Below are 25,739 nucleotides of genomic sequence, written 5' to 3'. Positions count from 1 at the left end.
ATATATATATATCTTTATATATATAATCTAATTTTCTCATATATATATATATATATAACCTATATATATTTTCGCCCATGTATATGTGTACGCGAAAGAAATAAGATTTTTCAACTAAAAATAGTGCCTTAATTTACAATAAAAAAACGACAAAACGACGAATTTTTTTGCTAACTTTGAAATATTAAATTAAAAATTCTTATAATAATATATATATATATACATATAAATAAATATATATATAAATAAATACACACACGCACGCATGTTCGAGTTAAGAGTTTAAACAAAAATAATAGTAAAAATTGTTAATTGAAGTCGCAACGGCCAATTTGTATTAACCGTCGTATTGAAGGCAATCGTAAGATGACTTTCACGCGATTAAAAACTCTTACATTGCTCGTGTGTACGCTACTGGCACTGAGTTTTCCCGGATATGTGAATTGCGCTAACAAAAAAGGATCACAGCCAGCGGCAGCTCCGGCGGCGGCGGCGTCGGCGTCTCTCGAACCCGAAGCCGTTATCGAGGAGGTCAATGCCAAGCAGTTGGAAAAGCTCTTGGCCGACAAGGATTATGTTGCCGTTTTCTGGTGTAAGTAGACACACACGCACGCACACACACACACACACACACGCACACCCATTGTTGTTGTCTAGTAATGTGCGAGATTTTAAGATCCGGGCTGATGGCCGTGCACGACTCGAAATAGTAACAGAAGCCATATTATATAAATTTTCTCTAGTGAAAATTCTAAAAATTCGCATACAAGTGAAAATATGTGAAAAATTTCGTTGTACGAAATGTCTTGAGATTTTCATTCGGTTTAGTTTTTTTTCTATTTTTTTTTATTTTTTTTTCTATTTTTTTGTTGCTAGTCTCTGTTCAGTTTTCTATTTTTCCCTCTAGTGGTTTTTCTTTGCGTTCTGTTTATGAGCAGCCAAACGCTTTTGGCTATGAGAAATTGCCGTCTCTCCGCTTTATTTTAGTGCTGTCTGCTTTCTCTCTATCGCTCTCACGCGCCGTGTGTGTCGCTGTGCCTTTGGATTCACTAGATTTTGAGTAAAAAATTGGCCAGTAAATAAGTTAGCCAAGAGCTTAACTAATTGGCCAATTTAGTTTGTATATTGAAAGTATTTTGCGTACAGCGCATACTTTCTCCATTTGCAATAAAGAAACTTTTATTTCAAGAATTTATTAGCTTATAAAAAATTGATATATATCTATATATGTATATCTATATAATATAAATTGAGCACTAAATTTTGCATAAACAAAACGCGGCAGGGCTATAATTTAGCAGCGTATAAATAGCTTAGAAATAAACATGTTAAATAAGTTTTCCAAACGTTAATCACCTTCGGATTGTGGATATTGTTACGCTTGAAGGAAACAATTTTAAATATATATGCAAGCACATATAGATATATATAAATAATATATATGAATAATTCTGTCAATGTCGCCAGTTAATACAAAAAAAATCAACTTGAAATTTATTAAAATTTTTTCCAAAAAAATAATTTGTTGACACTGAAATGAAATTAAGCATATATATATAGAGATATATATTTATTTGAAATTTCAATGATATATTCAAGACTTTCTGTTTATACAAAGAAACAATAAAAATGCAAATTGAGCCTACGCAAATAGCAGCTCATTGCAAGTTGCCAATGCAATTGGCCATAATAAAAATGTTGCAAAATTTGTTTATTTGTTTCTAGTAAGTGCTATTAATGCTATTGCAATGTGTTGCGAAAGCAATCCAAACTGATGGATAAGTAACATATAGCCAAAATGCAAATTGTAATCAAGACAAATCAGATTCAATCAAATATTACGTATACGTAATATGCACTTAGCATCTGTTTCGTGTACTTGACGGCCATAAAAGCGTACGCCACACACGCAGACGCACACACACACGCATTTTTATGCTAAACAAATGAAGTTCAAGTATTTTATAGATTTATCTGATATATATTTATGTATATATAACTCGTGCAAACCGCTTTTAACTGACAAAATTTGGATTAAAGAAGCCAAAATTTACTTTTGACTAGGCAAAAGGTTTTTAGAATTGTGAATTGTGAATTGATAGTGTAGATTGTATAATATATAGAGGGGCGTGCAACCACCCTACACATATACATAGACAGCTGTGTGTGTGTGTATGTGCTGTAATTCATTTCCCTAATAGTTGCTGCATAAATTTTTATGAATTAATTTAGCAAAATGCTGTTGGCAGTTGTGCACACATTAATAGCTAACCACATAGACAGCATATATAATATATATAAGATATATATATATGTATGTATGTCTGTCATGTACCATATAGAAAGCAATGCAATTTCATTTGCTGCTGCTGTCATTTCATTCACTAGCCTGGGCGCCCAGCCTGCCAGCCTGCCCAGAATGCCATTTGCGGTTCTTGCTCTCTATATATATGCATGCATGCCGTTGATTAAGGGGCGTGTGGGGACAAGACGGGGGGCGTGGCTAATGGCATTACCGATGATGCATCCCTATAAAGCGCTATGAATAATCGCCGCAGCATTTGGCGTCACACGCGACAGTTGCTAGCCGTCAATTCCCGTTGGTATCTCTATAAAGATTGCCATAGAAGCAAAAAGAAAAAAAAAACCAAAACAGAAAAAATATATGCTAATACAATTGTTTCTAATTGCTTGCAGATGCGCGTAGCTGTGTTACCTGTGATAAGGTTTTAGCGGAGCTCGAAAAAATCGACGATGACACCGATTCATTCGGTGTGGACTTTGTGAAAATTAACGACAAACGACTAGCCAAACAATATGGCATCAAGACCTTCCCGGCGCTCACCTACTTCAGGTAAAGACTAAGGCAAACAGAAAAACATGACAAATCCAAATGTACCCTGTAAATCTAGAGAGAAGGAGCCCATCATCTACGATGGCGATCTGATGGATGAGGAGGGCGTGCTCGATTTTCTAACCTCGCTCGAGGCCATGGATCTGCCCGATCGCATCGAGGAGGTCAATGCCAAGATATTGCAAAAGATTATCGAGGATACAGATTTTGTTGCCGTTCTCTTCTGTGAGTACAAATTCAAGTTCTATACAATCTCTCTCTCTCTGTCTCTATCTTTAAACTATAAATCTATCTTTATATTGATTATGTTTACTTCAAAGCAGTTGCAGTTTTTAGCGTTAAAAGAAAATTTTAAATACAAAATGCAAAACAAAAACCCAATGAAAGTTAAGCTCTCTTGTGACTAAAAAATTCATACAACTTAGGTACAACAAAACTTCAATATTACCTAGTTATAAACAGACATTCTATAAATATATATATATATTTAGTTATATTTAAATATTAACTAAACTGTTCTATTTTGTAACTAACCTTAGTACGGCGGCAACTTAACTCTACTTCTATCTCTCTCTTTATATATATATTTATGTAATATAATTATATATTTATTTATGTAACGCCTCACACGTGTTTCGATGCATATATATATATATATATATTTGCAATATATTTGTATGCGTTATATCTATTTAAACAGGTCCTGATCATGAAACATGCCCACCCAGGGTAATGGGTAAGTTTGTGCATATGTTAATGGGTTGTCCTTTGACTTGTGAATCTCCCTTTTCACTTCAGCCCAGCCAAGCCCAGCCCAGTTATACAATTAAACAAAAAAAATTAAATCATTGATTAAACAAAACTTTTGCAATTCATCGTAATTTTCCAATATTTTCCCAAAACAACAAAACAAACAAAAATAAAAGTAAACTAAAACATATGCACAAAAACCTCACCTGTATCTATGTATATATGTATAATACCCTCTTCTTTTTACCTCTATGTATATATGTATATACCTATATCTGTCGCTACCTAATCTGACTGTTATAACTTTTAATTTCCTTTGAGCGAAACGAGCCAAGTTTTTTGGGAACATAGAAAACTTTAGTTGACAGCGCAGCTTTGAATTGCTTAAAGATCTCAGTAGTTGATGGATTATTAATTTATTAAATATATTATAAATATATTATATAATTCTTAACAAATTTGAGTATTAATAAAATAAGGTTTTATATAAGATAAATATTTATGGTAATTAAAGAACTATTTTTATATTAATTATTATTATAATTGACTTACTTCTTTTTCTTTAAAAAATCTTTAAAAATGATGTATACAAATTTAATAATTAATATAATATATATAAATTAAAAAATAAATTTAAAATTAAATTAAAATACTAAATATATTTATAATTTTTAGATTATATAAATTAATCAATTATTATTATTTAAAAATATCAATCAAGTATTATTAATTTTTATTTAACAATATTTATCAATATGCAATAGTTATGCAAGCAAGTCTTATACTCGACCAAATTATTTATTTCATATATGCATTCAAGGAATATTATTTTTATTTATTTACATATTGATACAAAAACACTTAAATATAATTTTATATGACAATTTTTTACACAATAGAGTAAATAAATTTACCACATATATATCACATTGTTGTAACTATGGTAAAGAGTAAAAATAGATAGATAGCTAATAGAAAGCCATGTAGAAAGCCATTTATAGATAATAGATAATGACATATGTAACTGGCTAACAAATTGGCTGATTTCAATTGTGCTATCGCCGCACGCAGACAGCCAAAAAGCAACAAAAAACAAAAACGAAAACGACAAATATTACGTATACGTATAAAAATACGATTCCAACAACAACAACAACTGAGCGCAACAGCAGCATTTAGACACAGGCAGCACAGGCAGGTCTCTGGTCTGGGCTCTACGCCAGACCATGTTTGTGGCCCGGCGGGCGCAACCGAGCCCTAACGGAGATGTTATAGCAAACACATCAAATGCAGAAATAAATCAATATTGCAAACGTCAAACTATCTATCATAGAAACTTACTAATAATTGAACTATTATAAATAGGAATCTATATTTACTATTATAATTCTATGTTAGAGAGAGAGAGAGAGCTAGCTCCGAGCTACTTATATGGACACGATAGCCTTTATAGTTGGCCACGGTTTGTGGAACAAAGGAAATGAACAAATTCGTAAAAAACATTAACTTATTAGCCCCTTAGAGAGACCGAGAGTTGGGGCAAGGGCATGACAACAAAGTGTATATCAGCTTTATTTATTTGTTTTTGTAGCAAGTTCTTTTTCATTTCATTTCTTTTCTTTTTTCTATTTTTTTTTTTTTGGTTTTTGTATTTTTTCAACACATCTGAAGCCACCTACAATTTTTGGCCTATAAATAGAAATTCAAGCAGTTGGTTGGCCAACAAAATGATTTTTCGCTGCTGCTGCTGCGGCTGCTGTTATTTTTGCTCAATTTTCAAACAACTAACTGTATACACACGCACGCACACACACAGTCTAGTATATATATGCGTGCGTCTGTATAGATCAATAGTACATGTATTTTTATAAAGCGCAGACAGCGCACAAAGGTCTTCGCATAGAGATGATCAGCATGTAGGTGAGACAAGAACAACATATTTTGCTGCCTTCCTCTGTTCTGCATCCATTGTTCTGCCTTTTGTCGACAATTTCTCAGCGCATCGACACACACGCACATGCATTTTTTTTCTATTTGTATTTTTTTTTGGGGTAGGGATCTTTTTTAATACCCTGTAAATTATGTGTATTTTAAAATTATATAAGCTTATACAAAATGAAAAAATTACACTTATAATATATATATCAAAAATTACAAAATGTTTAGAATAGTTTTATAATTATTTCAAAATGTAATATAAAGTAGTAATTCATATTTTTAAAATTATTTAGTTAATATACTCAAAGCAATTTCCAACTGCTACTATCAGATTACAAGTAAAAATATTTACATAATAATAAAATAATAATATATAATTATAAAAAAATTTTATTTTTAATTTTTTAAATTTAGCCATTTACTTTATTATTTAATATTAATTTAAAAAAAAAATTACTATAATTAAGCTTGCAATTAGTCTAATATATAATATTTCAAATGAAATATATTTCCTTATGGAAATGAAATAGTAATATTATCCCATATACAAGTGCACACTAAGAGAACAATAGCTTTATCTATACAATTTCATACAACAATCTAAGCTGTAAACAATTTTCATATTTATAAATATTTAAACTGAAAAAGAGGAAGTTTATCGAGGAAGTTCATCAGGAAGTTTACCTTGAAAGATCATTGCAGAGTATTACAAAGTCTAAGACATTAGTTTGTCGACTTGCTTTGTAATTTTGTTTGAGTTGTTGTTCTTCACAGAACTGCAGACAGACAGCAGTTTTAATTGCTTTTGCATACAGCAATACATCAAGATGCTGGCACACACGAGCCGGCATGGATGTCATTATGGGCAAGCTCTTTAGTTGCAGCCAAATGTAATTTTACATAATAAATATATATATATATATGTATTTAAATATATATATATATATATATATATATATATATATATATTGAGTGGTGTGTGTGCCAGCCGACTGACTTGCACTATTTTTAGTATCTGGCCAAGTCTGCGGTAAATTCATTAATGCAGTTTTGCATACTAAATGCAATTTTAGCGAGAAACCTGTCAAAAGTATAAACATAAACATGTTTAGTCACTGACGCTGCACAGTAATAAATTGTGTGTGTATGTGTGAGTGAGTGGGTGCCTATAAAAATATATATACATATATATGTATATATATGTGTGTGTGTCTGTCTGTGGCCTTGCCACCTTGGCGACACCCACTCACCCGGTCAAAATAGCTGCTCCATGGCAAATATATTTATTGTCTCAAAAATTATTTCTCGACATTTTGGTAGAGGAATTTAATTTGTTAAAATCATTTTTATAGTTATTTAAAACAATTAAAGACATATTAAAAAATATGAGATAGATTGAAAAAATGCAAAATAATTTATAATAAAAATTTGAAAATTGTGAATATATAATAAATAAAGTTTATATATTTAGAAAAAATAAAAAAGTATTTAAAATAAAAATTGATTTAAAAATAAATATTTACTGATATATATTCAAGCGAAAAGCTTTCGAGACACTTGTAAAATAAATACATTTGAATTGTAATATAGAATATTACGTATACGCAGCGAGTGACAAAAGCAAAAGCTTGCTAAAGACGAACTCACAGCAAAATGAATAAATATAGCTAACATAATGGCGAAGAAGAAAGAGCGAGCTTTTATATAGTTGGGAAGAACACGTCCCTCTATATATATATTTATATATATATCATTTTATTTATGGTCCTATAGGTGGGCTCTTTGAAAACGTTTTCAATTGCTTTGTAGTATGCATTTCCGCTGCATTTTGCAACAGGTTGTATACAAAGATGTTGCAATTCTTTTCCTTTCTTTGTACATTTTTTTGTGTAAACAAACGAAATCGAATCGTTTGGATAGAAAATAATGAGGTTTGCTATACCATTTGCTGGCAACGATAAATGATCCAAATACGATTCCCAATCGCTCGTAGCTCAAGGCATTTTTCAAATTCTATTCTTGTCTTGCATGCACACCTGAATGTTAAATCTATTTTGTACTCTATTAACCTTAACCTTACAGCGCTGCACACGAGAATGATACGATATAATAGCATTACTTATGTGCCATTAAATAAAAAAAAGCAAAAAGCCTTCCACCCCTACCACGCACACGCACACACACACCGTGCCCTTACCAACGTTACAGCACGAAGAAAACTAAACAATTTGTTGTGCTACTATCCAAAAAACCAAAACCAAAATAAAAACCAACAAACCCCAAGTCTAATGTCAACCCGTGATGGCGTTGATATTGCAGTTAAATGTTGTCTAATCTTTGCCCATCCGTTCATCAGATAAACAGCAGTGCCGCAAGTGCGCCAAGGCCTTGCAAGAATTGGAGAATATCGACGATGAGGCCGATCAGCTGGGCATCGGCTTCGTCAAGATCCACGACGAGGCATTGGCCGATGAATACAATTTGGGCAATCTGCCGGTATTGGTCTACTATCGCCATCAAACGCCGATCATCTATGAAGGTATAGCATGCCCAAATCCTTAAACGAGTTGCACACATATCGCTTATATCAATCGAAAATCGATTGTTGCTTATTATCGAAACTGTGTCCAGGTGAGCTGCAGCGCGAGGAGGATGTCTTGGAGTGGTTGGTGCAAAATAAATCGACCGGCGATGAGGATGATGTTATCGAGGATGTTACGTCTAAGACGTTATCGACGCTCATTAGCAATATCGATAATTTGGTTGTGCTATTCTGTATGTATATGTATATGTATATATATGCTCGCATCGCTAGTTGATCGATCAACATTTCTATAGATGATCACGGCAATGACGATTCGATGACCGTATTGGAAGAGCTAGAACAAATCGACGACGACTGCGACAAGCATGGCATACAATTCGTTAAAATCGATGATGCCAAGGCGGCAGCCGATTACGGAATCGACTCGGTACGGAATACAATAACGCAATTCATAGCAGAACCAATAATTCTATACGACCTATATGTGACATTTATAGATTCCGGCAATTGTATACTTTGAAAAAGAAATTCCAAACGTTTACGATGGCGATCTCATGGATGAGGAACAGATACTGAAATGGTTGTTGGGCCAGTTGGAACATGATGAGATCGAGGATGTCACCGATGAAATGCTCGATACAATGATCAAGGAAGGACGCGTCATTGCAGTGCTGTTCTGTAAATATATATAAGCAAGGCTTAGGCGCTGTTGTTGTTGTTACATCTGTTGTTGTTGTTGGTTGTTTTCCAGACGACAACAACGACAAGAAATCCCAAAAGGTGCTCGAAGAACTAGAGAACATTGACGACGAATGCGACGCATTGGGCATTACTTTCGTGAAAATCGACAATCCCGAGGAGGCCGTTGAATATGGCATCAATAAAGTTCCTAAACTGATATACTTTGAAAAAGGCATTCCAACTATATACGAAGGCAATCTGGAGGATGAGGAGAAACTATTGAAATGGCTAGAAGAACAGACTAGTTCCGATCAAATCGAAGACATTACCGATGAAATGTTGGATTTGATCATCGAAAAAATGCCCCACGTAGCCGTGCTCTTCTGTAAGTGATTTCTGGGCCACAAAACCCAGCAACCCACCCAAAAAAAATCCCATGCCGGACATATCCCATGCAGCTGTAGATAATGTAATATAGATCGTCTTATATATATATATATAAATACATGTTGTATACCTTGTAAAATCGGGGTGTGTCTGAGTGTCTGGCGCTTAATCAAAAAAAAAGCTGCTCGATGTGCTTATAAATTAATTCATTCTATAAAAGCGCTTCAACTAATCATAATACCTTAAACTAAAAAACGGAGAAACTTTAGAACCTCGGCTAGTCATATATATACAAACATTTTTGTATTCTATAGCAAAATTAAATTTATTTTATCGTATGAAACCAGTTGCAAGTTGAGAGCTTTTCAGTAGTCAGGGTCTCAAGCACTTTAGAAGGCCTGTAATGCGTTTGTTTCTTTCCTATTTTCAAACAATGTCATTCGATAGTCAATGTAATCGATAACAATTCTTCACAGATGACAAAGATCAAAAGAAATCACAGAAAATTCTCGCCGAATTGGAAAACATTGACGATGAATGCGATCAGAATGATATCGCGTTCGTGAAGATCGATGACGACAAGGAGGCCAAGGAGTGGGGCATCGATGAGATACCATCGATTGTGCTCTTCGAACGTGGCATACCGCACATCTACGAGGGTGATCTGATGAAGGAAGATGAGCTACTCGGCTGGCTGGTGCATCAGAAGCGCTATTCTGAAATTCCGGAAGTCACCGACGAAATGAAGGACAAACTGGTCGAGAACACGGAACATTTGGCTGTCATATTCTGTGAGGCAAAATTTCAACTCCAACTCTGTGAATCTCTCTCAAATTAATAACATTTGCAGACGATAAGGAAGACAAGCAGGATATGCGCATTCTGAACGAGCTGGAGAACATTGACGATGAACTCGAAAAGGAGGGCATTGTCATTGTGCGCATCGATAATGCCGCCGAGGCTAAGGAATACGGACTCGATCATCTGCCAGCGCTGATTTACTTTGAGAACAAGATACCGGCTTTGTACGAAGGTGATCTGATGAACGAGGACGAGGTGCTCGAATGGCTGTTGGTGCAGAAGAAAACGGCCACCATCGAGGAGGTCACCGATGAGATTCTTGTCAATTTGATCAACGAGCATGAATATGTTGTCGTATTCTTTACGGGTCCCTGCGAACCGGGCGAGTCCTGCGACCACACACTGAACGCATTGGAAAGCATCGACGATGAGCTTGATGAGGCTGGCATCATATTTGTTACCACTGAGGATACGGGCATCGCTAAGAAATACAATGTCAAATCCTATCCAAGATTGGTCTTCTTCAGAAATCGTGATCCGTTGCACTTTACGGGCGATCTGGATGACGAGGACGAGGTTCTCGCCTGGATCACCGATGACGAAACCCTTGAAATTCCCGGCAAAATCGAGGAGGTCAATGTGAAAATGTTGGATAAGATATTGGCTGAAAACGATCATGTTGTCGTGTTCTTCTGTAAGTTTGAGGAGCTCTCTACGAAAATCACAATTCATTTTCATATTTAACAGATGCTGAGGGTGACAAGAAGTCGCAAAAGATCCTCAACGAACTGGAGAACATCGATGACGAATGCGAGGAAAAAGACATCGACTTTGTAAAGACATCCGATGACGATATCGATAAGGAATACGATCTGCCCGGTTTGCCGGCGCTTGCATTTTATAGACATAAGTTTAGAACAATTTACACCGGTAAGAAAAACCTAAAATCTATTGAGATTGGAGTTTAATGTGAGGAGTTGCTTTGCAGGTGATCTGATGAAGGAAGAGGAAATTCTGGATTGGGTTATCGATTTGCACGAATCGACTGCCGATGTCATCGAATCCGTTGATCGCAAAACCCTGCAGGTTTTGATCAACGATGTTGAACACCTGGCCGTTTTCTTCTGTGCGTTCTTCTACCGTTAATATGCGAAGTAATTGGATTTTAATCATAATATTCCATTTCATTGACAGACGATGATGAGTGTGAGACATGCCCTGGCATTTTGGAAGAACTGGAGAATATCGATGACGATACCGATAAGCATGGCATACAGTTCGTCAAATCGAATGATGTTAAGCTGGCTCATGAAATTGGCATTTTCGCATTCCCAGCCTTAGTCTACTACGAGACGGGCGTTCCGATCATGTATGATGGTAAGCTATACCCGATTCTTCGCCGATTCACATCTAAATTGAACCGTTTCCATGCCCGCAGGTAATCTCAAAAATGAAAATCGTGTGCTGCAGTGGTTAATCAATCAAAAGAGTAAGCGTTCATATTTCAAATGTTTTCTCCGCTTTCTAACTCACGCTCATAAGCCAAACATTCAATACCAAATCAGTTGAGCCCACAAGATCTTGGCCAAACTTCAAACTGAAAAAAAAAAATAATACTTTATATATAGAGATCGCATATCAAATCCAAGCAAGTCGGATATATCCAAATATCATTCTACCCGTTTATAGCCATTTGCAAAATGACAAAACGTAATGAATACTTTCGCTATATATATGATATATAATAGGCAACGATGACGATGGAAGTGATGAGAAAATTGTTAAATTGAGCTATCCAAAAGAAAGTGATGTGGATAAAAGAGAAAGACTCAAACGTCTGCAACAAACGATACGAAAAGAAAGATTACGAAAACATTCGCGCGACGACGACGATGAGAACGGCGATGACGATGACGATGATGATGACGATGACGATGACGATGACGATGACAACAAAAATGACAATGAAGACGATGACGATGATAATGACGATGACAATGACAATGAAGACGAAGATGATGACGATGAGGATGACGAAGATGACGATGAGGACGATGAAGATGATGATGAAAACGATAATGACAATGACAATGACAATGACGATGACGATGATAATGACGACGATGATGACGATGACAATGATAATGATAATGACGACGATAATAATGACGATGACGACGACGAGGATGATGATGACAATGACGATGAAGACGAAGACAATAATGATGATGATGATGATGATGATAATGATAATGATGAGGAAGATGAGGACGGAAAAGATGACGATGATGATGAAGACAATGATGACGAAGACGATGATGGAAATGATAACGATAAAGACAATGACAATGATGATGACGATGACGATGACAATGACGATGAGGACGATGATGATGGGGAAAATGATGAAGACGACGATGAAGATAATGACGACGACGATGACATACAAAACGATGAAGACGATGACGATGAAGATAATGACAAAGACAATGATGATGATGATGATGATGACGAGGACGAAGACGATGACGATAACGATGATGATGACGATAACGATAACGATAACGATGACGAAGAAGAAGATATCAGCAAGCAAATATATAAGCACAGAGCTAAAGGCAGAACGATACATCGACTTTCTGATCTATGCTCGGGTGATCTTATAGATGAATTAGGTAATACGTGAATGTGAGTTGCCATTGCTGCACTAACTGAAGTTGTTTTTCTTGTTGTCAACTCCTCTCCCTGAACTGCCCAACCAACAACCACCCAAGACCATAATATACACTACAGTAATTTCATTGTCTATCTACAGACTTGGGTAAAAGGAATACAAGAAATGCATTTCATAAAGGTAACAAGAGCGATATATATGCATATATAAATGTGTGTTGCGCCCAGCTTTTGTGGTAAAGCGATTCATCTACACCCATATGAAAATAAAAATATGTGAAATTTGATATACAAACACACATGCACACACTCACTAAAAGCCACGTCAATGTTTGCCCTCGTGAATGTATTAAAGACCTATCCAATGCTTCGATTTACCCACAATATTGTTTGAAGTTCCCCAAACCTTTAACTTCTCTCTCTCTCTCTCTCCTCTCTCTAAAAAAGTGAACAAATTTGGTAAAAAAAATAAAAATAATGCAAAAATCATAGCTGACACAATGTTTGACAATATATAAAAAAAAAAATAAAACATATTTAATTTTTTTATATTATAAAAAAATCGAAACAAGCAATTGTTAATAACTTAATTATTTTGATTATTGATATAATTATTATGTTCTCTTAATACTTAAGCAAACGTTTTTATTTGTTATAATTTATAATTAATAACGAAACCGCGCCGCTAAATAATTATAAACAAACGAAAAACCAAAGGCTAAGGATAAAGTAAAACAAAAAACAACATATATATAATATTATATATATTATATAGCTGTAAAACTAAAATGTACAAAACTCAATTAGGATTTAATACCTGTACAGTCAGCATCAAAAGCATTTTGTCAGTTATTAGTTAAATAGCAAAATTAATGTTGAAAAAAACGATTTTTGATAAAAAAAAAATATTGAAAAAAAATATAATTTTGTTCATTCATAAAGCACGCTTAATTTTTACTCTAGAAAGAAATCAAAGATTGAAGAAAACTTTTTTATGAAAATCGTACTAACTGCTCTTTGTGGTAATTTCGAAGGTGTTGAAAAAATGATAAAAAAAAAAAAAGAAAAATAAAAGCAACTTTTACGACTTTTATTTCGTAATTTCTCGCCTACTCTTTATGCACTTTTGTTTACTTTTTTCTTGTTAGTGATTTCTTTAAATTAAAAAAAAAAAAAAAAACAAAAAACAAAAAAATTAAGAACTAAAACAATCTGACAAAATGTTTTTGTTTGTTTGCTCACAACAGATGACGAATGTTTCTATGTTGGATTGGGTCACGACGGCCATTCAGCTAAGCGCGGCAACAGTTATGTGCCCAACGATTACAAACCATTCCAATGCTGTCCAACCAAATTGGAGAAGTCAACGAAAGTTCCTAAAATGACCGCCCAGCGCATCGGACACAGCGATGGTGAATCGAGCAAGCGTCAAGGTGGCAATTTCAAATTTGCCAGCACAACGAGCCCAACCAGCGCACCCAGCAAACCCAAGCCCATCGCCCAGAAGCCAGCCCAAAAGCGCAACAAAAAGGTTGTCGACGACCACGATGATGATGATGATGATGATGACGATGATGATGATGTGCCATTGGTGAAGGTGTCGTATGCCAATAAGCGTTCTGGCCAATCGGGCAAGAAGCCTTTGACCAAACTGCAAGATCTGGATGATGAATCCGTTGAGGTGGAGAAAACAAAGAAATCGTCGAAGAAGTCGGGCAATAAGCTGAACGTTAAAACCGGTACGTGGCGCGACAAAAGCAAACATTAAAAGATCCCTAGTTTCCAAATTGATAGACACAAAAAATATATCGATATACAGATTGTTCAGTTTTGAAATCAATCGAATCAAACCCAAATATATATTCATATATATATGTACACACATCCAAAAACACAAAACAGACATATCTGCTTGTAATTTGATTTGTATATTTCTCTCTCTTTTTTCTCTCTTTTTTTTGTGTCTTGCAGGCATTAATTTTTTCCAAAATCGACTAAAAAATTTGTATGACCTCATTTTTCAGGATATCTCTCTGTGGGAGTAAGGCAACAATATTAAAAAAAAATATATTAAAAACAAAACCCAAATAAAACACGAAATGTTTGTATGATTGTAAAAATTAAAGTAACACGCATACGCAACGTTGTCAAATGAAACTTTGAAATGAAATGTAAAAAAAAACTAAAAACTAAAAACTAGAAAGAAAAACAAAGCAAAGCACGCACAAGTCTAAGATCTAAGAACTGAACGCTGTAAAAAAAATAAAGAAAAACCTCGAACAACAGGTTAGCATATATATACTTATATATATATATACTTATGTGAACTATCAAGTGTAATGTGTGATTTTTGTTTGTGATTGTCCTGATTATCATAATTTGTAAGTGCATCCAAAAAGACAACAACAACAACAGCTGGTTGTGTAACAACAAAAAATAAATATACTAAAAACAAAAACTTTAGCTACACTGCCCAACAAGAACATTGAAGTTGGATGCACCATGCGTTACTTTAATATATTGAAAGCAATATTACTCATACGACATGTTAAACGAATTTTCTTTGTCAAGCACTGTCGCTCTTTGTTCCACACGTGCTGCAGCGTCAGCTGCAGTTGAAATACCAACTGGCCATCTGGCCACGCAACTCAAACTTAAACACTTTTTAACGTAACTCTTTTCTATTTTTGGTACTTTTGCACTTTTGCGCATATTCATTTGTCCGCTGAGGCTGCCTGTCTATAAAAATTTTGTTGCATTTTTTTGTCAATGGATTTCAGTTGCGCCAACAAACTAAACTTTGTTCAAATTTGAAAGCAATTACTGCAACAACACAACTTACTATTAACACATACACACACACACACACTCACACAGCTAAATATATAATTTAGCTAGTCAAAAATTGATTCGTAATTAACAAAAAAAAACAAAAAATCTAGAAATTGTCAATAACTGAGCATAAACTACTTTTGATACTACTTACTACTTTTATTTTGTTAAAATATACAATTTACATTTATGTATGTAGCTAGAGTCTAAACACAAAACAAAAGCAAAATATTTTTTAAACAATTTTACAATGAGAGAGAAGCGCAACTACAACTATATTATACTATATTTACATAGCTAACTGTAAAGAGCCACCTATATATATATATATATATATATATTTATATATTTGCCTGAACTAAACTACTTTGTTGTCTAATTGAATATACTCGCTTCTATGCATCATACAGTTCGTATACTTAATATATATAAATATATATTACAAGCAAACAAAATGGCTGTCAAATCTGTTGCTACACTTTGCAACACTGGCCTCGCAAGCTGCTCGCCATTTTTGTTTATTCTCTTTCACTTTCGCTTTCTTATCAGTTCGCTCATTTGTTATCGATATTTGCAAACAAAAACTTATCTAATTTTATTTTTTAAGCTGAGCGTCTTTCATTTCTTTTGTAAGAATTTTTAAAACTATTTATATATTTGTTGTTGAACAGCAGTTGTAAAGATAAAAAAAAAAAACAAACAAAAATATTGAGAAAAAAACTCAAGCAAAATGTGTATTTTGTTAACGTTTTTATGAACTCTTTTTAAACTATTTATATGTAAAAAAATAAACGAACTTTTGTAAACTTAAATAGCGAAAAACTAAAACAATTGTAAATTGCAAATGAATAAAAAATATATATCAAAATCTTTAGTTTTCTAAGCGTTCGCACAAATACAAAAAAAAAAATGAAAAAAAAAATAGAAATTTACTACGTTTTGTTTGGCATTAAAAATGATTTCAAGATTTCAACATTTCTTATTCATCAGCTATATAAATATGCATATATAGATATGAAACGGATATGTAAAAATTTATGTTTAGCCATAAAAAGATTTTTGCATTATTTTTAGTTAAATTGTCAGCCAAATGAGAATTTTGCCTCCAGTTGCCAAAGATATTGGCACAATGCCCAATTGTCATAGAGCGGGGAACAGAAAAACAACAAAAAATATAAAAATACAAATAAATATGAAAATTATTAATTTTGTTTATAAAAGAGAAAACAATGAAAACAAAACTTTGATTGATTGACCAACTGCAGCCAACAGGTATGTGCGAGACTACTGAAAATCAAGCAGAACAAAAAATATCTACAATTTAACAAATAAATATTAATAATAAACAATTCGTTTGCCATGCAGGTAATTTAGAGAGCAACGACGAGGTGTTCAAATGGATATTGGAACAGAAGGCCGATCAGAGCATTGAGCTAATAAATCGCGAACAACTAATTGAATATATAGGCACCAAAGACTTTTTAGCGGTTGTCTTCTGTAAGTATGCATAAGGTAAACTAAGCATAAGTAAATCTGAATTTAAAATATATATATAAATCATAAATATATATATATATGTATTTTAGTATGAATTTTTTGCGCGCCCACTAAAAACTGTAACTGCCCAACAAATATAAGCAAAAAAAAGCATAAATCTAAAGAAAAGTGTTTAAGAATTTCTCGATTTCTCAATGAGCTGTTGAAATTATCGCTTTTGCACACATATCTTGCAGATAAGGAGGACGATCCGGACTCGCCGCGTGTTCTGCGACACATTGAGCTGATCGACGATGAAGCGGCCGAATATGGCATTTACATAGTCAAGATGCATGACAAGCTAATGGCCAAGAAATATGGCTATAGAAATCCGCCCGGCCTAACCTATTTCCGCAAGGGCAAATACATCAATTACGATGGCGACATCGACGACGAGGAAGAGGTGCTCGACTGGCTAACCAGTCCAGCGAATATGGAAATGACCGATCACATCGAGCAGGTCAATCGCAAGATGTTTGAGAAAATACGCAAAAATTCCGATTACGTAGCCGTCATATTCTGTAAGCCAACAAATGTCAATCGAGGCGAAACATTAGCTGAACGCAATTATTTCCACTTTTTATGACACGCAGACAGCGACGAGTGCAAGCAGTGTCCACGCGTCCTGGCTGAGGTGGAGCACATCGACGATGACGCCGACAAGGCTGGCATTGATTTTGTCAAAATCGACGACAAGCAAATGGCCAAGGAATATGGAGTCTTCGCACTGCCAGCCATTGTGTTCTTCAAGCCCACCTCCAAGGAGCCAGTTATATACGCCGGTTAATACGACTGAAGTTTTGAAGTTTTTCTTTGAAGTTTTTTTAATTTTGTAAATTGCGTTTTGCAGGTGATCTTTATGAAGAAGAACAGATCCTAACTTGGTTGCTTACGCAAAAGGATCCAAGTGGAGATGTTATCGAAGATCTCGAAGGCGAAAGACTTGTTCAATTGATCGAAGAGTCTGGCTCCATAGCCGTTTATTTCTGTAAGTTCAATATAACCAAAACGTCTGATATATTTAACAAATGTAGCCAACAGCGAGGTGTGTTTGAAAAGTAATGCGAAGTCTTGAAGTTTTTATTAAAAGTTCTTTATTTTTTTTTTTGTGATTATCTATTTTGACTGCTAGAAAATAATGTCCATCAGATGTCATGAATTTATGGCATGATTTTTGCCAGTCTTTAAAGCTTTTTAAAAATAATTTTGCATATTCCTGTAATGAAGACTTTTTATGGACTTCTTCAGTTTCGTGTTATACGAAGGCTGCGGTTTTTTTTTTGACCTGATTTGGCCATAAATTTAAAGCAGATTCTTAACTACTTTTGGCATGGGCAAAGTCTAAGCACATCCAGGCAAATAGCTGAGTTCTTGGCTTAACTAAGCCACATGAGAAATGCCAATCGAAAATCATATATCAATACTAATCATACACAAATATTCGCATTACTTTTTGAGCACGCCTCGCAGATCAAGTATACAAACATAGAAAATTTGTCAAGTTTATCAAACGTTTTCAAGCTGCAATCGGTTTGGTGACATAAAACTATACTCAAGTACGAGTCAATTAATATCTTTTTTCATAGCATACTTTGCAGCGCACTGAATGTTGCTTCTGTTTCACACTTTGTTGCATTTGTTGAGAAGTCTCTTATCAAGTACTTGATATACTTTATGCTCACTCTTTTGCGCAAACAGTTTGCAGTCAATATATATACAACTATCTACTTTAGGTCTTTAATACTTAAGCTATATTTATCTATTTAAATTGATATATAAATTTTATCAGCGCTCAAATGTATCTAACCAACAAGACTTTTTACCACATTTATATATTTCTATCAAAATATTTAAACAAACCAAAAACTGCACATAAAAACCAAAAAAAAAACCAAATACGACTACTGTAGGGAATAAGACCAAATGCGATATTTGCAATTCGAAAGCTGCGCGCAAGGCGCGTCTGAAAAAGGAGCGCGAACAGCATCAACAGGATGGCGCCTCAGCGAGTGCGGCCGCCGCCTTTGGCAGCGATCCTGAGGCAGCGGCAGCTGCTGCCGAGGCAGGTGGTGGTGGTGCTGCTGCTGGTGGTGGTGTTGAGGGCGGAGCAACGGATGCCGCAGCTTCAGCTGGCAAACAGGAAGATGGTAGCGCACATAAACGTGACAAATTTAATCAAATGGAATGAGTCCAAGAATGTTTAACCAAAGCACAAAAACACCCAGCACACACACACCCACACACCCACACACACACACACACACACACACATGTATATACATACACCTGTGAGAATGTCTTACCCAAAAACTTTGCTGTAGCGCACCTGCACTCCAAACACAACGAACTTTGCCAAACACACAACTCACACACACACACACACACACTTTCTCTCTCTCTCTTTCTTCTACTCTCTATCTCTGTCTCTCTAAATGTGTCTAGCTGTGCTAGCTTCTCTACATGTCTATTCAATATATACTCTGCTTTATTATACATACAAGTTAACACATAACATTTAATATAGGGTATTTCATAAGTTTATAATCAACCCTCGCTATCGCGTGTTTCGTAAGTTAAGAAACAGCCCTCGCAATTGCGACACTGCATACTTTGTATCAGCGCGCTATAACTGCAATGGTCAGCGGCGGTAACCAGATACTTTTGTTTACTGCAAGAGTTTCCGTTATTGCCTAAGATTGCTGAGTCGGCTTGCCGACCATGACATTGTGGTGTGATGCGAGTTTTGGCTTAGCTTAAGTGAAATATTCTATGTAGCTAAAAATCAGTTTTGCATTGAAGTTTGAAGAATAAACCCGCACTACTCCGGCACACCGCCGTAATCAAATTGTTATATTTCTGATCATTGCTGAGCCACAAGGCCAGTTAATAGAAAAGGGGGTGAAGTCAAACCCTCCAACATAATCATCATAAGAAGATTATAATTACCCGATCAACGCTGGACCTGCCACCGACGCCTAGCTCATAGCTGGACCAGCAACTTATTGATTAAGACTATAAATACCCGATCAACGCTGGACCTGCCACCGACGCCTAGTTCATCGCTGGACCAGCAACATATTAATTGGCGCCCAACGTAAAAAAAAAAAAAAAAAAAAAAAAAAAAATTTTTTTTTTTTTTGGAATTTAAATCATATTAAACAAGCTTGCAGAAAAATTACGATTTATCCTGTCATTCACAAGAATTTCATATTGCGATTGCCTGACAACGTCATAGCCGAATGCGATGGAAAAACCCACACACTGCAGAGTTGCACCGCTTCACCTGGAGCCACCTTTTGTCGTCTGGCATTAGAGAGTTCATGTGCCAAAGAGCTCCATGCAGGTGGCACGGCACACTGTGAAATCCAGCCGAGCAACCTGGAAATAATCACCCACGTAGATGATGGAATCATCATTCTTAACGACGGGTCCGCAAGGATCCAGGTGGATAACGGCACTGAAATCCAAGTACACGGCACGCATCTCATTACGTTCGGGGACCGAGTCGCGATCAACGGGACTCTGTTTTACAACCACAACAACGTACGCAATAGAGTCCCGGGCATTGCCAACTCTCCCTTGCTGAACATCACTGCCAGCCAAGATGTCCTCAGCCTCCCTTATCTTCATCGTTTAAATGAACGTAATTTGGAGGAGATACAGCAATTCAAGAAAGACGCCGGAACTGATCAAGCTTATCGTGTGGCATTCATCATTGGAGGTATATGCTGTGCTTTAATCTGCATTGGCCTCACCCTTTGGCGGTTCATCGACGCAAGGAAGTCTGCGAAGCAATTACGAGAAGTCGTCGCCGGAATTGGGTCGGCCGAGGGCGGCCTTACACTTGAAGGGGGAGTAGTTAACACATAACATTTAATATAGGGTATTTCATAAGTTTATAATCAACCCTCGCTATCGCGTGTTTCGTAAGTTAAGAAACAGCCCTCGCAATTGCGACACTGCATACTTTGTATCAGCGCGCTATAACTGCAATGGTCAGCGGCGGTAACCAGATACTTTTGTTTACTGCAAGAGTTTCCGTTATTGCCTAAGATTGCTGAGTCGGCTTGCCGACCATGACATTGTGGTGTGATGCGAGTTTTGGCTTAGCTTAAGTGAAATATTCTATGTAGCTAAAAATCAGTTTTGCATTGAAGTTTGAAGAATAAACCCGCACTACTCCGGCACACCGCCGTAATCAAATTGTTATATTTCTGATCATTGCTGAGCCACAAGGCCAGTTAATAGAAAAGGGGGTGAAGTCAAACCCTCCAACATAATCATCATAAGAAGATTATAATTACCCGATCAACGCTGGACCTGCCACCGACGCCTAGCTCATAGCTGGACCAGCAACTTATTGATTAAGACTATAAATACCCGATCAACGCTGGACCTGCCACCGACGCCTAGTTCATCGCTGGACCAGCAACATATTAATTTACACAAAGTTGTTGAACCCGTGCTTAGTTTATGTGTAGTTTGCTTGCTCGTAGTGTGTTATTTGTATATTATATACCTGCCACGCCCCGTACCCTTGACGCCTCTTGTTGTTAGTGTGCACACAGTTTGTTATAATATGCATATTCCTTCTTCCACAATCCATGTAAAAAAAAAAACCAAAAAAACAAAACCTCTCCCAGACGCCGATGGCTGTGAGCAGTGCACCAAGGTCTTGGAGGAACTGGAGAATATAGACGATGACTGCGACAAACATGGCATAACTTTTGTCAAAACTCGCGATTTCTCTGTGGCGGATGGCTACGGAGTGCACGAGTATCCGGCGCTGGTATACTTCGAAGGTGGCATACCCAATGTGTTTGAGGGTAAGGCTAGAACGAATCCATTTCAACTAAATCTAATCTGATAACTGGCCCCAGGTGAGCTCAGCGAGGAGGAGGAAGTACTGCAATGGCTTATTACGCAAAAAACCGAAGATCGCATTGAGCTCATAACGCGTCAAATGCTGGAAACAATGGTAGAGGAAACACAATATTTAGCCGTCTATTTCTGTAAGTATTGACCATAGATACGAAATGCATTTAACAAAATCCTGTCATAATCTCATAATAATATCAATTATATACCCTGGCACTGCACAACACCGCTGCACCACTGCACCACAACACAAAAAACACCACAACCAATCCAAATATTCCATGTGCACACACATATATACATATATATATCCATATATGTGTGTGTATATTCCAAATAAATATCCGTAACGCCGCAGTGCCGACTGAGCGCAAGGGCAAGCCACCCGCTTACTGTCGAAGTTTCTGCTCACCCTCTAGTCTTAAAGAAAGCAACCTGACCACCACCACCAAACACTCATCCAGTCAATTCGTACAAAGCTACATTTCGCGCAAAAGAAAACGTATCCAAAAACAAGGTATTCCGTATTCAAATCGTGCAAAAGCCCAAAAAAACTGAAATTAAAATAAAAAATAAATAAAATAAAATCAAGCGCATGTTCTGCTAACCAAGATAAACAATTCTAAAAAATTCTAAAAAAATCTAAAAAAAATTCTAAATATTAAAAAATAAAACTCTGTTCTCTTCTACAACTCTTATACTAAAAATTAAGTCTACTAAATGTATTATCGACCAAACTAAATGCCCCCTGTATTTTGTACTTTTTATCTAAAACAAAATTAAAATTCAAATGAAAATTAATTCAATTAAATTTAGTTTAAACTCAAAATAAATTTAGTTTGGGCGTGAATACCTTTTCTTTTTGGCGTTTTCTCTTTATTCACTAGCTGCGTTGCCTCTATATAACTTATCTAACTTATCTACCACACAGCGAACGCTTCACATTCTTATAAAAATTAAATGCACAAATCATAAATATTTTAAATATTATTTTAATATTGAATGTGTCCATTTCTCTTGCCAGACAAAATCAATTGTAATATCTGTGATCAGATATTGGAGGGTCTGGAGCTAATCGATGATGAATGCGATGTCTTTGGCATACATATGGTTAAGATACAGGATCCACAATTGGCCAAGAGATATTCCATTAAGACTTTCCCAGCCTTAGTGTACTTCCGGTGAGCAGAAGATCTAATCTAATTATATATCTTATTATTATTAATTATATATCTAATTAAAATACTCGATATATCTTTTAGCAACGGCAATCCTTTGCTCTTTGAGGGCGATCTACAGAATGAACAATCTGTGCTGGAATGGCTAATAGACGATGATAATCGCGAATTGGCCGATGAAATTGAGGAGGTGAATGAACGCATGTTGGATCGTCTCATGGCTGAGTCCACTTTGCTTGTTGTGTTCTTTTGTAAGTCGAATCGAATGTGATTCAAATTTGCATAAGAGCTCAAAGTGTTGCCTTCCAGATGATGATGATTGTGCTGAGTGTGAGGAAATCCTGGAGGAACTGGAAGAAATTGATGGCGAGGCAGACATGTTTGGCATTGACTTTGTGAAAATCGCCAGCGTCGAGGCGGCCAAGAAATACGAAATTGTCAATATACCCTCGCTGGTGTATTTCCGGTGAGTAGCGAACTCAACTCCAAGAGAAGTCTTTATAAACTTGCTTAAATTTTGAACTGCAGCAAGCAAGTGCCTGTTCTATATGACGGCGATATGCATCAGCATGATAAGGTTATTACCTGGCTGACATCCCAAGATGTATTCGAAATTAAAAACGAAATTGAAGAGGTCAATCGCAAAATGCTCGACAAACTGCTCGAGGAAAATGAGTTTCTATCTGTGTTCTTCTGTAAGTATGAAATATAATTGTAAACATGAAAAATATATAATTATTTTATAAACTATTTCAGATGAGCACAATCAGCCGGACAGCGTGGCTACGCTGGAGAAGCTGGAGAACATTGATAGCGAAACGGATAATCTGGATATAACTTTCGTGAAAATGGCCGATTCGCGCTATGCCAAAAAATGGGGTGTTACCAAACTGCCAGCCATGGTCTACTTCCGGCGTCGTTTTCCCAGCATATATAGAGGTAGGTCTGGGCTGAAATAACTCACTTAGTAATTGAAATTAAGGCAGCTAAATTATGTTTTCTTCTCTTCTCATTTCGCAGGTGATTTGCTCTCGGAGGATGAGGTGCTCGAATGGCTGCGCAAGAATCGCTTCCGTCAGCCAGAGCTGAACATCTTCATGTATGCTCTGATAGCTCTGGCGGTGGCATTTGTTGTCTACACCGCGTTTCTGCTGCAGTGTTTCAAGCCGGCACCGCCGCCGCCCGTGCAGCATCCGAAGCAGTCGTGATGAGGTTTAACCTAGTGAAATTCAACTGTAGCTCAACTGCAACTAGAGAATTGTTGAAGGTAATGGCCGCTGCGACAAGGGCGTGCCAGAGATACGTAGAGGAGCGAGAGTACGAGAGCAAATGAAAAAAACCTAAATAAACGAAACGAACACACACACGCACACACGAGACACAACACACACACACACAGACACATAAAAATCATCATTGCATAACATTAAACAAAACGAACTATCATCAAGGAATCGTCTAAATTAGACGACTTTTTAGAAAAATGACTTTATAACGACAGTGCCGACTATGCTGCCCCCAAGTATTGTGCGAGAGAACAAGAGAGAGAGTCCCTGGTGACAGAACATTGCAAATATTACATACTATCATTATGATAATAATAATAATAATAATAATGACAATCCGTTGATTTTTAAATATATCTATGTATATATATATATATATATATATATATATATATATATATATACCTTTTGAGACATGTTTCTGGCTGCTTGGAATATCATATTTTACCACACATAAATAATTCAATAAATAATTAAATCACACTCAAGTCATAGTAATTACTATTAAAAGATAATATTTAAATACAAATACAATAATAAAAAAAAAGAGAAGAAATCATTATAATTTTTACAGTAAACTATTACGGATTAATAAAAAAATATAATTTAAATTCTTGAAAATTTTGATTTTTTTCTTTTTATACAAATTTAAAATCGGAAAATTATATATATATATATATATATATATATATATTTAAAAACAGTATGAACAGCTGAGTCTCAGAGAACTCAGCAATATCTTGCCCTGTCTTGAAATAGCAGCACTGCGCAGAGTTCAGGGTATATCATAGTCGATCACTCCCACTTGTTTACTTCAATTGTTACAACTTAACACTTCAGTGGAACCTTTGCTATCAGCTATCAGTTATCAGTCTGAAATTTCAACAAGGTAAACCCGGGGGGGCTTTATGGCTTTCACTGAAATTTCGGTTGGCAACGAAAAAGTGAATATCAAATTTCAGTACAACAGCCGTATTGAAGTATCGAATGATATAACTAAATATAGTGATGTGATAAATAATTAGCTCATGTTGTGTTTTCTTGGCATTGTAATCTATTTACTATAGATTATTTTGTTTCTCTTTCTATTATAATGGAGATATCAACGTGGTTCAGCTATCTCTGCCAGAGGCGCGTGCATTGATTTAGGCCTCAATACTTTTGTTTGGTTTTGCCCATTTGAAGTTATCAGTATGAATTTTCAAACGCGCAACAAAGAGCTCATGAGGCTCATGAAACGCCCCGCACATAATATTAATTTTTGTGCAAATTTCAGATTGGCAACCGAAATAAGGCTTAGTGTTTTTAGTTCTAAGTATAGTGACAGTACACTGAAACAAATGGGCTCATCTTAAAATATTAAATTATATATGAAATTAAATTAAATATACATATATATA

General features: G+C 35.7%; 1 protein-coding gene across 15 annotated transcripts; it reads left to right on the top strand.

Annotated features, from left to right (window-relative positions):
- Nucleotides 1–252: 252 nt before the first annotated feature.
- LOC111598211 (putative leucine-rich repeat-containing protein DDB_G0290503) lies at nt 253–24,642 on the top strand. Of its 15 annotated transcripts, XM_023313351.2 has the most exons (27): nt 367–592; nt 2,698–2,854; nt 2,913–3,079; nt 3,555–3,590; nt 7,899–8,081; nt 8,174–8,317; nt 8,381–8,514; nt 8,585–8,765; nt 8,839–9,153; nt 9,632–9,946; nt 10,006–10,650; nt 10,704–10,886; nt 10,945–11,082; nt 11,151–11,333; nt 16,827–16,958; nt 17,195–17,518; nt 17,591–17,779; nt 17,848–17,985; nt 18,908–19,144; nt 21,641–21,823; nt 21,878–22,009; nt 22,900–23,056; nt 23,138–23,304; nt 23,363–23,519; nt 23,582–23,748; nt 23,810–23,992; nt 24,074–24,636. In XM_023313351.2, exons 1-27 carry the CDS (start codon nt 367–369, stop codon nt 24,259–24,261), a joined length of 5,361 nt encoding a protein of 1,786 aa, XP_023169119.2. In that variant the 3' UTR covers nt 24,262–24,636. The 15 variants fall into 15 exon arrangements, with proteins under 15 accessions (XP_023169132.2, XP_023169120.2, XP_023169122.2 ...); XM_023313364.2 differs by lacking the exons at nt 3,555–3,590; nt 18,908–19,144 and adding an exon at nt 22,234–22,392 and having other exon boundaries at nt 253–592; XM_023313352.2 differs by lacking the exon at nt 3,555–3,590 and having other exon boundaries at nt 253–592.
- Nucleotides 24,643–25,739: the final 1,097 nt, after the last annotated feature.

This window comes from Drosophila hydei, unplaced genomic scaffold, assembly GCF_003285905.1.
Source record: "Drosophila hydei strain 15085-1641.00,03,60 unplaced genomic scaffold, DhydRS2 tig00008122-arrow-pilon, whole genome shotgun sequence".
In the NCBI taxonomy this organism is placed as follows: domain Eukaryota; kingdom Metazoa; phylum Arthropoda; class Insecta; order Diptera; family Drosophilidae; genus Drosophila; species Drosophila hydei.
This window is presented reverse-complemented; position numbering and strand designations above follow the sequence as displayed.